The sequence below is a fragment of the Microtus pennsylvanicus genome, chromosome 21, assembly GCF_037038515.1.
Source record: "Microtus pennsylvanicus isolate mMicPen1 chromosome 21, mMicPen1.hap1, whole genome shotgun sequence".
NCBI lineage: Eukaryota > Metazoa > Chordata > Mammalia > Rodentia > Cricetidae > Microtus > Microtus pennsylvanicus.
Genome location: NC_134599.1, coordinates 8,171,110 through 8,183,598, shown reverse-complemented (window position 1 = coordinate 8,183,598; position 12,489 = coordinate 8,171,110). Strand labels below are relative to the sequence as shown.

Sequence of the window (12,489 nt, the reverse complement as noted above, 5' to 3'; positions counted from 1 at the left end):
ACTGTCTACTCTTCATGCTCACTGACAGAGCCACATTTTACTTGCGATTAATATTAGTTAATAAAAATCCTTTTCTCCATATACCCAACTTGTTTTCTGGCCGACAAATGGAAACATAAGACTTACATGGCACCGTTGTTCCAAATCTAGCAGGATTCAACACTATGAATCTATTTTTCAAGCTTCTTCTGCCCACACCTTGAGCTCCTATCAACACTAATGTTTTTCGCTGGAAGGGTGGCATTTTTGCTACTTCCTCATAGATCTGAATTTCATGGCGATCAAACTCTAAATGTGAAAGTAATGGGACAACATTATAATCAGTTATACTTTATATACACAGAAAGATATCTCGGCATTCTGTATGCTAATGGTCTTCTCGTCTTGATAGTTTACTATCACTTGATTTGTGCATGTCTGACATAGGCTTGTTTTTACAAATTTAGTAGGGTACAAAAATTATTTTATATCTTGATTTAAATGTTTGTACCCACTCATTTGCCCTTTGACATTCATTTACTATGCTAGAAAATTCTTGAGTTTTATGTGTATTTATCAATACTCTACACATTAAAGGCTTCTTATGGGCAATTTGTCAGTAGAAATGATTACCTTAACATCAATCAAATTACCGTTTATGCAATTTACATTAAAAAGTGCGTGTGAAGTAGAGAGAACAGAAGACACCTGCTTGGCTGTTAACTTGTACAGGCTGAGTAGACCAGCTCCAGTGATAGCACCCTTATATCTAAACACCAAGGTACTAGAATTTATACAGAACATAAAATGCTGGAGGAAAGAGCATTTTCAGTAGACTATTGACCCAACCTATAAACTAAGTCAATGAAAACGTTACAAACTTTGCTAAAAAATTTAGTGATATATAGTTATGAATAATAAAACCACAGTGATTCTGAACTATCACGTCACCCACCAACATTGCAGTAATAACACTTCATCTTTATTACCTTAACAATTCCTTCTTTGTACAGTTTCTTCATAGTAAATTAAACCAATATTGGAAAGTAAAAACACCATTTCTCTCTCCTGTATGATTTTGTTTATACTGTGTTTTTTATTACTAGTATAGGGGCAGCTTTGAAGTCAAGAAAAATGAATATGATAGCTTCCATTTTTAGCCAATTTCAGGAAGACATACAATGAATGCACTTTGAGTACATTTCTTTGCAGTCTGTTCATCCTTTCCCTCACTCTTTTTACTTCCCTAGACAGTTTCCCTTCTCCTTTAATGTCAACTGTACATATATGACTTTATGTATCTATAAAAAAATCTAGGGTCCATAAGTAGGAGAAAAACATATTGTTTATGTTTCTAAGACAGACTTAATTTGTTAAACAAGATTACCTTTAGCTGTTATCTATTTTCTTGCAAAAGAAACGTCATTCTGTAGTGTATACGTACCACATTTAATTTCTCCTGTTGACGGTCACTTAGCCTAGTTCTGTAACTTAATTCTTGTGAACCGTGGTGCAATTAACAATGATGTAGAATATTTCTGTGGTGTTATTCTGAGTCCCTCAGGTAAATATCCGGGAGTGGGGAGATAGTGTAATGTGGACAATTCTATTCTATTCTATACTGATTTCCACAATGGCTGAACTAGTTGAATTCCTACTGTTAGTGCAGAACCACTCCTTTTTGTCCATATCCCTGCCAGAATATCATTTTCTCAATGAATACCACTCTGTATTCTGTATGGATGATAATCTCAATGTAGCTTTAATTTGCATTTGTCTCTTGACATGTGCAGAAGTTTTTTGTTTAAATCTGTAATGTACCCAATTGGTCTGATGGTGTTTTTTGTTTTTTTAAATTTTCCTTTCTAGTTCTGGGGATTGAATCTAGCACTCTGTACATGCTAAGGAATGACTACACCCCAGGCCTTTGATTTGAGGATTTTTTTAAAAAACCTTTTCAGTTTTTGAGGCATAAATGACAAATAGGAATTGTATATTCTTAAAGTATACATCTTGATGATTTGATATGTTTAACTGTAAAACAATCTTGTCACGATTGCCATTACGTTTCCTTTAAAAAAAAATTCCTTTCTTTAAGATGAAAGATTTAGGAAAAGGCAGAAGGATTTAGAGTTTGAGGGCAGCCTGAGATATCTAATGAAAGTATAGAATAACTGTTTTAGGCTGGCCTATACTAACTAGTGAATTCTAGGCCAGCCTAAACATATAGAAATACCTTCTCTCAAAAAATTCAAAACCTAAAAGATTTGAGAAAGACTATTATAATACTCTCAGTAGATTAGATGAGTTATTTGGTCCCTTGCAAATCTGCACTTGACAATGTTATGGTAGCATATAGTTCTCCTTAATCCTAACTCTAATACCTTCATAAAGTCACTCTGTCCATTAGAAATGTCACACACATTACTATATTGAAATGCCCTATGTAAGTATTGAAAATAACATTCCCCCTGCATTAATACAAACATAAATCCTAGTAACTTCATCCTGCTGTAAATTTTATTCAGGTTAGGACTTAAGTAACAATTTCTCTGTATTACATTTCATCATGTGTTCACATGCCAGACCCAGTAAATGGCACTAATATAAACTGCATTCATTTCAAATTGCATGTTCAGAGATTAAAACACGTTAACTAATAATAAAGCTATTTATTTTGATCTTTCAAAGGATTTTAAACACACCTGCATTCCTAGTTGTGAGGTACATCATCTTCTTCTTTTTTTTGTTGCTTATAGTTCCACAAAAGGGTCCTGAAGAATGACAAGACCAGTATAATTTAGAAGATATGTCAAGATATTAGCTTAAATTGCCCAGCTATGTTTTATGAGGAGGTAGGAGAATCACCTCCTAAGGGAAGGGTAAATTTGTCACTGAATTTTGATACTCTACCAGTAGGTGGCAGAAAAAGATCAAAACTTACTATAGGGAGGAAAAAGCAGATGCACAGGAAAGATTAATTCTCCATGAAGTTTAAATAAATTGATTTGTATATTCAGAAAAAAAGAAGCAAAGAAAGGTGTGCCAAGCCCCTGCCTGTTTCTTGAGTTCAGCTCTTCACCTGAATTGTCCCAGTCTCTGCGAACAAATGCCTTTCTCTTCTCTTCCAGGAACTGGCTTGGGATCAGACCAGCACTTCCGCCCTCTTTCACATGGCTAGCCTAGAATCAAATTAATATCTCAGTGACCAAAATTTTAGACAATAGTTTAGTAAGTAGGACAACTGCTGACTACTTAAATTTAGTTTGATATGAAAAATAACTTTTAAATTCATAGAACTATGTTAAAGCATTTCAACACTGCCATACTAGGAACCACATGTATGGTAACTAGTAGTGATGTTTTGAAACTGTCATTAACACTAATGCACAGGTTCTTCAAATGTAAATGTTTCATTTATTGATAGAGTGTGTGTATGTGTGTGTGTGTGTGTGTGTGTGTGTGTGTGAGAGAGAGAGAGAGAGAGAGAGAGAGAGAGAGAGAGAGAGAGAGAGAGAGAGAGAAGGCGGGAGGGATAGAAAGAGACAGAGACAAAGACAAAGAAAGGAAACAGGAATGCTATTCTATACAAAGAAGTGTTAAGGGGGCGTCTCATCCAGTATCCTTTACAAGCCACTGACTACTAAGCTCAATCCTAGAATGATGTTATTTCCCAATGCTAAATCAATAGAAAGGATACTGGGAATACAGAGGGTAAATTTTAATTCATCCTAATAAGAATCTGCATATACCAAAATAATGAATTTAAAATAGGTAAAACATCTAGTAGCACAAAAACCTTATCATCAAAATGTATAAAATAAAGTAAAAATAATTAATTTATGTGTTTGTGTCTGTGTGCAAGATTAAATGAGTGCAGGCACCCAGAGGCTAGAAGAGGTACACAGAGCTCCTGAAGCTGGAGTTCCGGGAGGCTATGAGCAACCCAACATGGGTGCTGGGGACTCCCTGAGAGCAGCAAGGACTCTTAACAAGCTAAGCAGTCCCTCTAGCCCCAAAACAAGTGATATTTTTAAACGGCAATTACCCACAATACAGTGTTAAGTGTGTTTCTCCTTATAAGGGACAGAAAAACCTATTTCTCAGTTTTTAGTAACCTTGAAAAGTGGAATTAGAGTAAATCTGTCAAAATGAAGAAAGAGACTCAAATGACGGTGAGAGATTAGAGATCTAAGAGGTGGCATGCACAGAAAATAAAGCAGGGATACCTGGCCAGGGATGGGGACATGAAACAATCAACCTTAGGCAGTACAGTAAGAAACCTTCTAAGTATTTCAGTAAAAACCTCTGGAAATCATAAACTCTTGTTTACTGAACCCATTTCTTGGTCATCTCACCATGATGCACTTAATACTAAAAGTGTCTTCATTTACTGCACAAGGCTGTTCTTATCTTGCAGACCATCCCTCTGTATAAGTCATTTAATTCACTACTGCTAACACCTGTTACTAGCAACTGTTACTTTTGTATTTGGTACTGGGTCCAGGAGCCTTTCTTCTTTCACCCTGAGGCCATAATCAGCTCTGAGAATGGAAAAGGTTCTAGGTTTCTATTTGTCATTTTCTTCAATTTTGAATACTGTGTTTATCAAGTGATATAAACAACTGCAAAAACAGACTGGGAAACATTGACAAACAATGACTCCAAGTAGGTTCTTCTTGGTGTACAACATATTTGAAAGCGACTGCCCTTGTGAGAGAACTGCTTCACCTTAGACCAGGGGCAGTGCCGCAGGCAGGTTATGTCTGCTTTCATTAACAGCTACTCACTCACAAATTCTCTCTCAATTTGATCTTCTGTCCACAAAGTTAACAGACATAAAGAAAGAGCTGTTCATGCAGGAAAAATCATGAGAACAAATGCTTCCTAAACTTTTAGAAACTGGCCAGATCAAAGATTAAAAACACAAAAAGAAGTTGAGGGATTTTTGAGAATAAAACCAACCTGCCACCAATTTGGGTCTTCTCTGTTTACAATCTGAAGAATTTCTCCTTTCGAAAACTTCAGTCCCGCTTCTTTGCAGGGTATCAGGTTATCATTGAATGGATTATAATCAAAATGACACTTGACAAATACCTAAAACACAGCACGGTGAAAAAGCCTTATGTGTAACATTAAGCACTGGATGTTGAAACCAAACCACTGTGGTTTCATTGTAACAAACACTAAGTATTTCAGACAAAAAACTTATTCTCCTAAATAAAAAAACAATTTATCAGAATATTAATATAATGATTTGGTATTATTGAAAATTATACATGTATGCTACATTACAATTTTGTGCACTTTAAAAAGATCCTTTTTCGTTTCTGTGACTGCTCTACCACTCTTAAGACCTACACTGACACCAACAAGTGTGACCACCACTCTATTTCACCTTCTCCAATCTTTTCACTTGATTTCCCAACAAATACTGCATAGTTTTTAATTTAAGTAAATGTCATTGCAATTAAAATCCTGAAACAGTGGGTGCAGTTAGTTTAAAACATGGATTTCTGACCTATCAGAGAGTGCACAGACACCTTGAAGTCTAAATAAAACAACAAAGGTCATCTTTAAGTGAGACCTGAAATATATTCAGTAACCTTAAAAATTAATAACTCAGTTTTACTTCTAATAGTGTATTTTAATCAGTTACACTTGCCAAAACTAATGAGAAAAATACTTTCTTATCTCCTTATCATGATTTGTATGTTTAAATTTATATGAGCATTAAATTACTTATGAGACAAAATACTAGAAAGGTCTTAACTATTTTCCAATTTAAATCCAAACATACACATTTCTCTAAAATTTGTTTTATTAATAAAAGTTTGCCAATTATACTGTAACTTAAGATCTCCGGAGCTTGCAACATACTGCTTATTTAATTTGAATTCTAATTAATCATTTTTTATATTTGATGAAAAGTTTAAATCAACTGTTTTCTTAAAATAGACATGCTTCATACATATTTATAGAAATTCAAATATTTTACAGAAAAATTTCAGCATTAATCAGCAGAAAAATTCTAATAAGCAGAAATGCATAAAAATAGCCAAACTAACAATGTTACTTTTCATGTGTATCATACGTCTACAACCAGAAACAAACAAAATATTCAAACAGTACAAGTACATATATTGTATTATTAGTATGCTCAAAAAACTACTAAATGTGAAAGATGCATAGGAAGATATTTTTAAACTTCTGGGTATATGTGATCTTGATAGAAAGCTCTAGACCATCTGCAACAACTTTGCAAAGCCTAAAAAAAAAAAATCAATGCTTAAACAAACCAGGAAGCTATATTTTCCTAAGATAAATTTTAGAAGTATCTAAGAAGCAAGCATGCAAACAGCATTAAGACTGCTAAACTGTGACAGGTGGCTAACAAGTTTGGCATGCAGCTCAAGGCTCTGGCAATGAACAATTCAAGATGACAAAGTTTAATCGGGGTAAATTTAGTTGACGGCTAAGACAGAACAACAGGAATACCAGAAAACGTTCTCACATGATAGCATACCTGACGGACGTGGGCTGGATGCCTCTCCATACTGGCGTAACTCTAAAAATATATTTTTCAATTGCATAAAGAAAACAAACTTTTAACTTATAACTTCAAATATAAGTAAGCTACTGGCTCATTTTATTACATCACTCATTTGGTAAAGCCACTGCCTCCCTAATTAACTGTCCACAGGTTATAATACCTATAAAGAAGTATTAATGACACAAGCAAAAAGTTATTGGCATTTGACATGAGGCAAAGAAGGGACTGCATGAGAAGTTATAAAAATAGCAGTATATTTCTTACTTCTGGAGAAAGCCCACCAAATCATTCTTGGTTGTGGGATAATACTTTGCAAGGTTACAGCATTTTCTAAATTTCAAACATTTATTTCCCTGTTCAGAGAGGCCAATATCCAACTCAGATGTAAAAGGATTACCAAGAGGCATTAATTCTTAGGCTTATTTAAACTGCTTTTAGAATATTACCCTCAAGCTCCAAAACTCAGATAAATCTGGTTTTACTTTGGTAAACTTTATCTGAAAAAATCAGTTGTCCTAGCCTTTGATCTAGGAGTTTTATAAAATCTTTAAAATCATTAAATAGAATATATTGACTTACTGTATTCTACGAACTGCACTAATAGTTTTTGAATGCCAACTGAACATTCTCAAGTTACTAAACACTGAACAAAATATTTCAGTTCTGTACTCTTATCAAAGGAAAACCTGAATGACTAACAATTTAAAATAGACATTAGAGAAAAGGAAGTCCAATAGCTTTGAAGCAAGGATTCTTAAACTATTAAGAGTAGAAATGAAAATTAAAATTCTATTAGGACAACACTTTATTCCTATCAACTAGAAAAAAAATCGAGACATTTGCAGATAAAACTATGGGCTAATAGAGATTTTCCTAACAGGCTGGTGGAAGAATGTTCTAACCTCTTGGAAGAAGAATTTCACAGTAATAACCAAGATTACAAAGACATAAACCCTCTGATCTAGTACTCTGCTTCTGGGAATGGATTCAGCAGTTATATTAATCAGAAGTAATTTATATACTAGTAACTACTGTACTATTCATTATATCAAAAGATTAGGAGCACTCTGTGGCAATGATGAGTGGCCAAAAAAGACCTACATAATGATAATATACCAGCCCACATGCCAATGATGGGGGAAAATTTCAAATTCTCTATACAAAGAGCTCCAGGCAGTCAATGGCTGCTGCGAGGAAGACATGCTGTCATCTCCAAGGACAAGAGCCCCTGATGTGCTATGGAGTCCCAAATGGTCAGCTCTAAACACTTGTGCATAAAGCTACACAAGATGGGCTCAGTAAGCTGTGTGTGTTGGAAGAGGAGGTCACATATTTAAGAGGGTACAGAGAAGGACATAGGAGGTGGCTGTGAACAAAGAAGGGTAAACATAACGTAAAATAAAGTTTTCATATACTAATTCTCAAACCCTCCAAAAGTTTAAATTTAACAACAACAACAAAGCAAACATGAGCAGGCATGCAAAAAAATAGGAGCTGAAAACCCTGAACAGGAAGAAAAGTCAATTAAGAATAGTCCAGAACACCCAGGTGTAGTGGTATGCACTGTAATCCTAGCACTTGGAAAATAGCAAAAGGATTAAAGTCATGCTTAACTACACAGTGAATAGGAGGCCAGCCTGGACAACATGACAATGTGCTGCAAAACTGGAACAAATCAACTAACCAAGTCAACCCCAACCCCCCAAAAAAACCCAAAACAAAACAAAACAAAAACAGAAATGGCAAATATGAAACAATTAGCAAACAGTACTTAGTACAACCAATTGTGTTGATTTGTGCCCATAAGCCTAACATTTGGGAGGTTAAGGTAAGAGATTACCCACGACTTCAAGGCCAACGTGGGCTAGAGAGTGAGAACCTGTTCCAACATGACCAGTAAAATAAACACATAAACTGTACATAGTATATTCCTATTTTCAAGAGATTATAGGAAGAACTCAAATTGTTTAGTAGACCACAGAGCATATAAACAGGACTTGGACCCAGAGCTGGGCATGACGGTACATAACTGTAATCCCAGCACTCATGAGACTAAGGAAGGGTAATCACAAGTTTGAAAACTGGATGAAAATCTCTGCAAATTATAATTTTGTATGCAGGTGTTTTAGGGTTAATATTGCTGTGAATAAACATTATAACCAAGTAACTTGGGGAAGAAAGGGTTTATTAAATGGCTTAAATACCCCGAATCATAGTCCATTGAGGGGGCCAAGGCAGAAACTCATACCAGGTGGGAGCCTGGAGGTAGGAGCTGACGCAGAGGCCACAAAGGGTGCTGCTTACTGGCTTGCTCTACCTGCTTTCTTATAGAATCCAGGACCACCAGCTCAGGGGTAACCCCTCTTACAATGGGCTGCCTCCTACCACAAATCAATCATCAATTAAGAAATCGTTCTATACAGGTTTGCCTATAGCCTGATATTTGGAGGCATTTTTCTCAATTGAGGTTCCCTCCTTTTAGATGACTTTAGCTGTGCCAAGTTAACATAAAACTAGCCAGCACCAGAATACAAAAGAATTCCAAAGTCAAACAAGAGAACAACATAAAATAGACAAGGACAAAAAGACTTCACCAAAGTGGATATAAGCATGGGAGAAAAGCACATGATAAGATGGTCAATCTTATTTACCTGTACTGATACACAAATTAAAATTGCAATTAGTTACTGCTATATGCCTATTATACTGACTAAAACTAAATTAAATATAACAAAGGCACTGAGTAAAAGAAATTCGTGCAATGCTGATGGGACTGTAAACTGTTACAGTCATTTCTGGGAAGTTTTTTCTCTAAAATTTCTACATATGACTACCAAATTACCAACTCTTTCAGTCCCTGGGAATTTATAGTCCCTAGTTGTTTTGTAATAGCCCAAACTGGTAGTAACAACAATGTTCTCCTGGCAATTTATACATAAACAAATTGGTATATTCATACAATGAAATACTAGATCAATAAAAAGGTATAAACTACCAAGTGGATAAATCATGCAAATTTATTCTGAAAGAACCCAGGTAAAAACTGAAATTCATTTCTAGTTTCTTAGATTTTCAGGACCTTCAAATTAGACACACAACTAAAAAACCTGACTCTATGATTTATATGTCAGGGAGCTCATATGCTACATGGACATGGTATCAAACTGCCTAATAAAGCCAAATCTCTATCACAACAGGTTAGTGCAGCTCTCAGACTGATCAGAGAAGTTTGTGTGGTGCACAGTGGTGAAAGAAAAAACTCACAACTGGTCAAAGAGCAAGATTAAGTGTTTATGGAGTGTCTAGCAACAAATGGGACATTTTTATCATATCCTTTTCCTGCAAGGCTCAGGGAACACCACGGATGAGGGAGGTGGAAAGACTGTGAGAGCCAGAGGTCAGAGAGGACCAGCGTGAACCAGCTCTTCCTAACAAGACAGGACTGGTGCTGCACTCAGGAGCTCTCAGCAGCCATGCCTACCTGGACAAGACCTGCCCAGGAGCAATACAGCCAACAGTCCAGCATGAAGGAGGAGGACCTTATGAGCCTCTGCTGTGTCTGAGGAGGCTTCAACAGCTGAAGGGTTCTGAGGGAGGCAGAGTCCAGGCCCCACACCATAAATTAATGGAGCACACAATATCAGGAGAGAGTGGAGGTGGCTCTGGGAAGAGTAAATATAATCAAAATATATTATATGCACACATGAAATCCTCAATGAATACAAAAATACTTTAAAAAGCTGAAATCCGAAGTAGGATGAGATGATTCGCAACTAAGTTACGATGACAGAGTGCAGACAGCAGTTGCCTGGAGTGAGGCAGGAAGCAGGAGGGAGATACATGGAACTCAGGTGACAGGTAAGTTTACTGTCTCAATTGTGTTAATGGTGTCACAAGTGCACAGGAATAGTCACATTTACAAAACGGTATCCTTTTAAAATTACACTTGAGTTACATAAGGTGCATCTATTTATTTAGTCAATTACATAATAAAGAACCATGGGCTTGCCACCCAAAACATAAATTAGAAAGAAACCCAGTCTTCCTGCTCTCATTTCATTTCAACCCATTATCCTGGCTTTCCCAAGCAAGACAACCTCTCTCTCTTTTTTTTTTCCTTAACTCTACTGAGGCAAAACTTTTATTTATCTTTATTTTAGACTTTACTTTCTGGCTTTTCTGGATTAGTCAATATCAAACAAATAACTGAATATAAGCAACAATTGACTGAAAATTTCAGTGTCCAAGAATCTTGAAATTTAAGATATTAGGGATTTATGTTTCATGCTATCCCAAACGAAAGTTTTTAAAGCAGTCAAATCATTGCTATTTTATTCTTGAAGTCGAGTCAGTTCAGTGGGCTTCATTGTTTGAAGCCTCATCAAAATTCTAAACAAGATCACCCTCCTCCTCCAGCAGCAAGTTGTGCTTTTCCATCATCATCTGCCAGGGCCTGTAGTTTGTCAGTGCCAAGCTGGGTTAAGATCCTGGGTGGCATTTCTGTCAGCTGCTCTGTCCTGGCGAGGCTGAGAATGCTGAAGTGTGTGTGTTGCCAGATGTCTGTATGTTAGTGGATTGCTATTCCTTGGTTTGCAAACATACTAAACTTTAACATCAGATACAGCTTATTCCTAATGTCTCTAAGGAAAACTAGAACTTTAGTATTTGCTATGGCAGAATCATCTGAGGACACTTCTTTCACTAATGCACAATTGGGTACGGTATCGCGAGTTCCTTTGGTTATGATGTGCTCTTTTACTTGGGTGGAAATGAGACCTCATGGGGGACTACAGAAGAACTACAGTAGGATCCAAGGTACACGATTCCACACTTCTCCACAGAAGACACATCCAACATCTGCAATGACTGCCTAAACTTAAGAAGTACTAAACTTTATAACTTACTGTTAGCTATGCACTTAACATGCTCTATGGCCATAGCTTACAGCTTTAAATGAGACAGTCAAATAGCCTATTTCTTTTTCTTCACAATACCATGGACAGAAGATAATCTGTTGTTACCATTGATCTTAGCAACTTCAGCATAGTAATATTTCTGTTTTGTTGCTAGATTAAAAGTTGTTACCATTACACATGTAGGAATGCTTTAAGGTTGTGACATGCAGTTGGAGTCACTTGAATACCGATACCAGCACATGTGTTCTGCTGAGAAAGCTACTAGTGGAGAAATACTGTATACAATACTCTGAACAAAGGGATGATTCAGGTTCTGGGTGGAACTGAGCATGAAGAGCGAGCTCCTCATACTGCTCAGAATGATGCACATTTTAAAGTTTGCGTCATTTCAGGGAGTTTCCACTTAGTATTTTTAGGCTTTGGTTGACTGTGGGTTAACAGACTACAGATAGGAACACAGTAGCTGGGAGTGGGGTAAGGGTGGGGGCTTGTGCAATAGTAAAGAAGTCAGTTGTAATGGCAAATACCCTTCCTTACACACAGCATCTCTTAGATACCCAAGGTTTGTCCAGAACAGTCTTGATTTATGATTACTGTTTAAACATAATGATTTTCTGTTCATTAAAAAGAAACTGTACTCCAATTTGAATACAGTTGGAGGCTCTTTTTTATAGTAGAATATGCCAGAGCTATTGCATGGGCTCATAGGACCCAATCTCCACACTTGAATATTCTTTTCTAGTTCTAAAGATTAGGTAAAATCAAGAAATTATAGGATGGGGAAAAATTATGCTTAAACCAAAGCTAAAAGTCCTTCACTGAAGTCAGTTATTCAGGTCAGCAAATACAAAATTTACACAGGAAACAAAGAGCTGTTTTGCTTGTAAAGTCCATTATACGCACAGTGTGATCATCAACAGCTAGACAGGACTGAGAGACAGCATGGAAACATCACACCTCTGGGAGAATCTATGAAGGTGCTCCTAGAGAGCTTTAACTGCGTAGAGATCTACAGTAAATGTGAATGGTATTATCCCAGGG

General features: G+C 36.3%; 1 protein-coding gene across 6 annotated transcripts in view; it reads right to left on the bottom strand.

Moving 5' to 3' along the window:
- Pals2 (protein associated with LIN7 2, MAGUK p55 family member) overlaps positions 1-12,489 on the bottom strand; it is a 92,798-nt gene that overhangs the window by 18,441 nt on the left and 61,868 nt on the right. For 4 of the 6 annotated variants that reach the window (XM_075955156.1, XM_075955159.1, XM_075955160.1 and 1 more), the window contains exons 6-10: positions 6,506-6,547; positions 4,945-5,076; positions 3,062-3,161; positions 2,685-2,753; positions 127-288 (exon numbers count right to left, since the gene is read on the bottom strand). In XM_075955156.1, the coding sequence (XP_075811271.1) occupies positions 127-288; positions 2,685-2,753; positions 3,062-3,161; positions 4,945-5,076; positions 6,506-6,547 (505 nt within the window). The remainder of the gene's footprint in view (positions 1-126; positions 289-2,684; positions 2,754-3,061; positions 3,162-4,944; positions 5,077-6,505; positions 6,548-12,489) is intronic. The other 2 variants (XM_075955157.1, XM_075955161.1) reach the window with 1 other exon arrangement.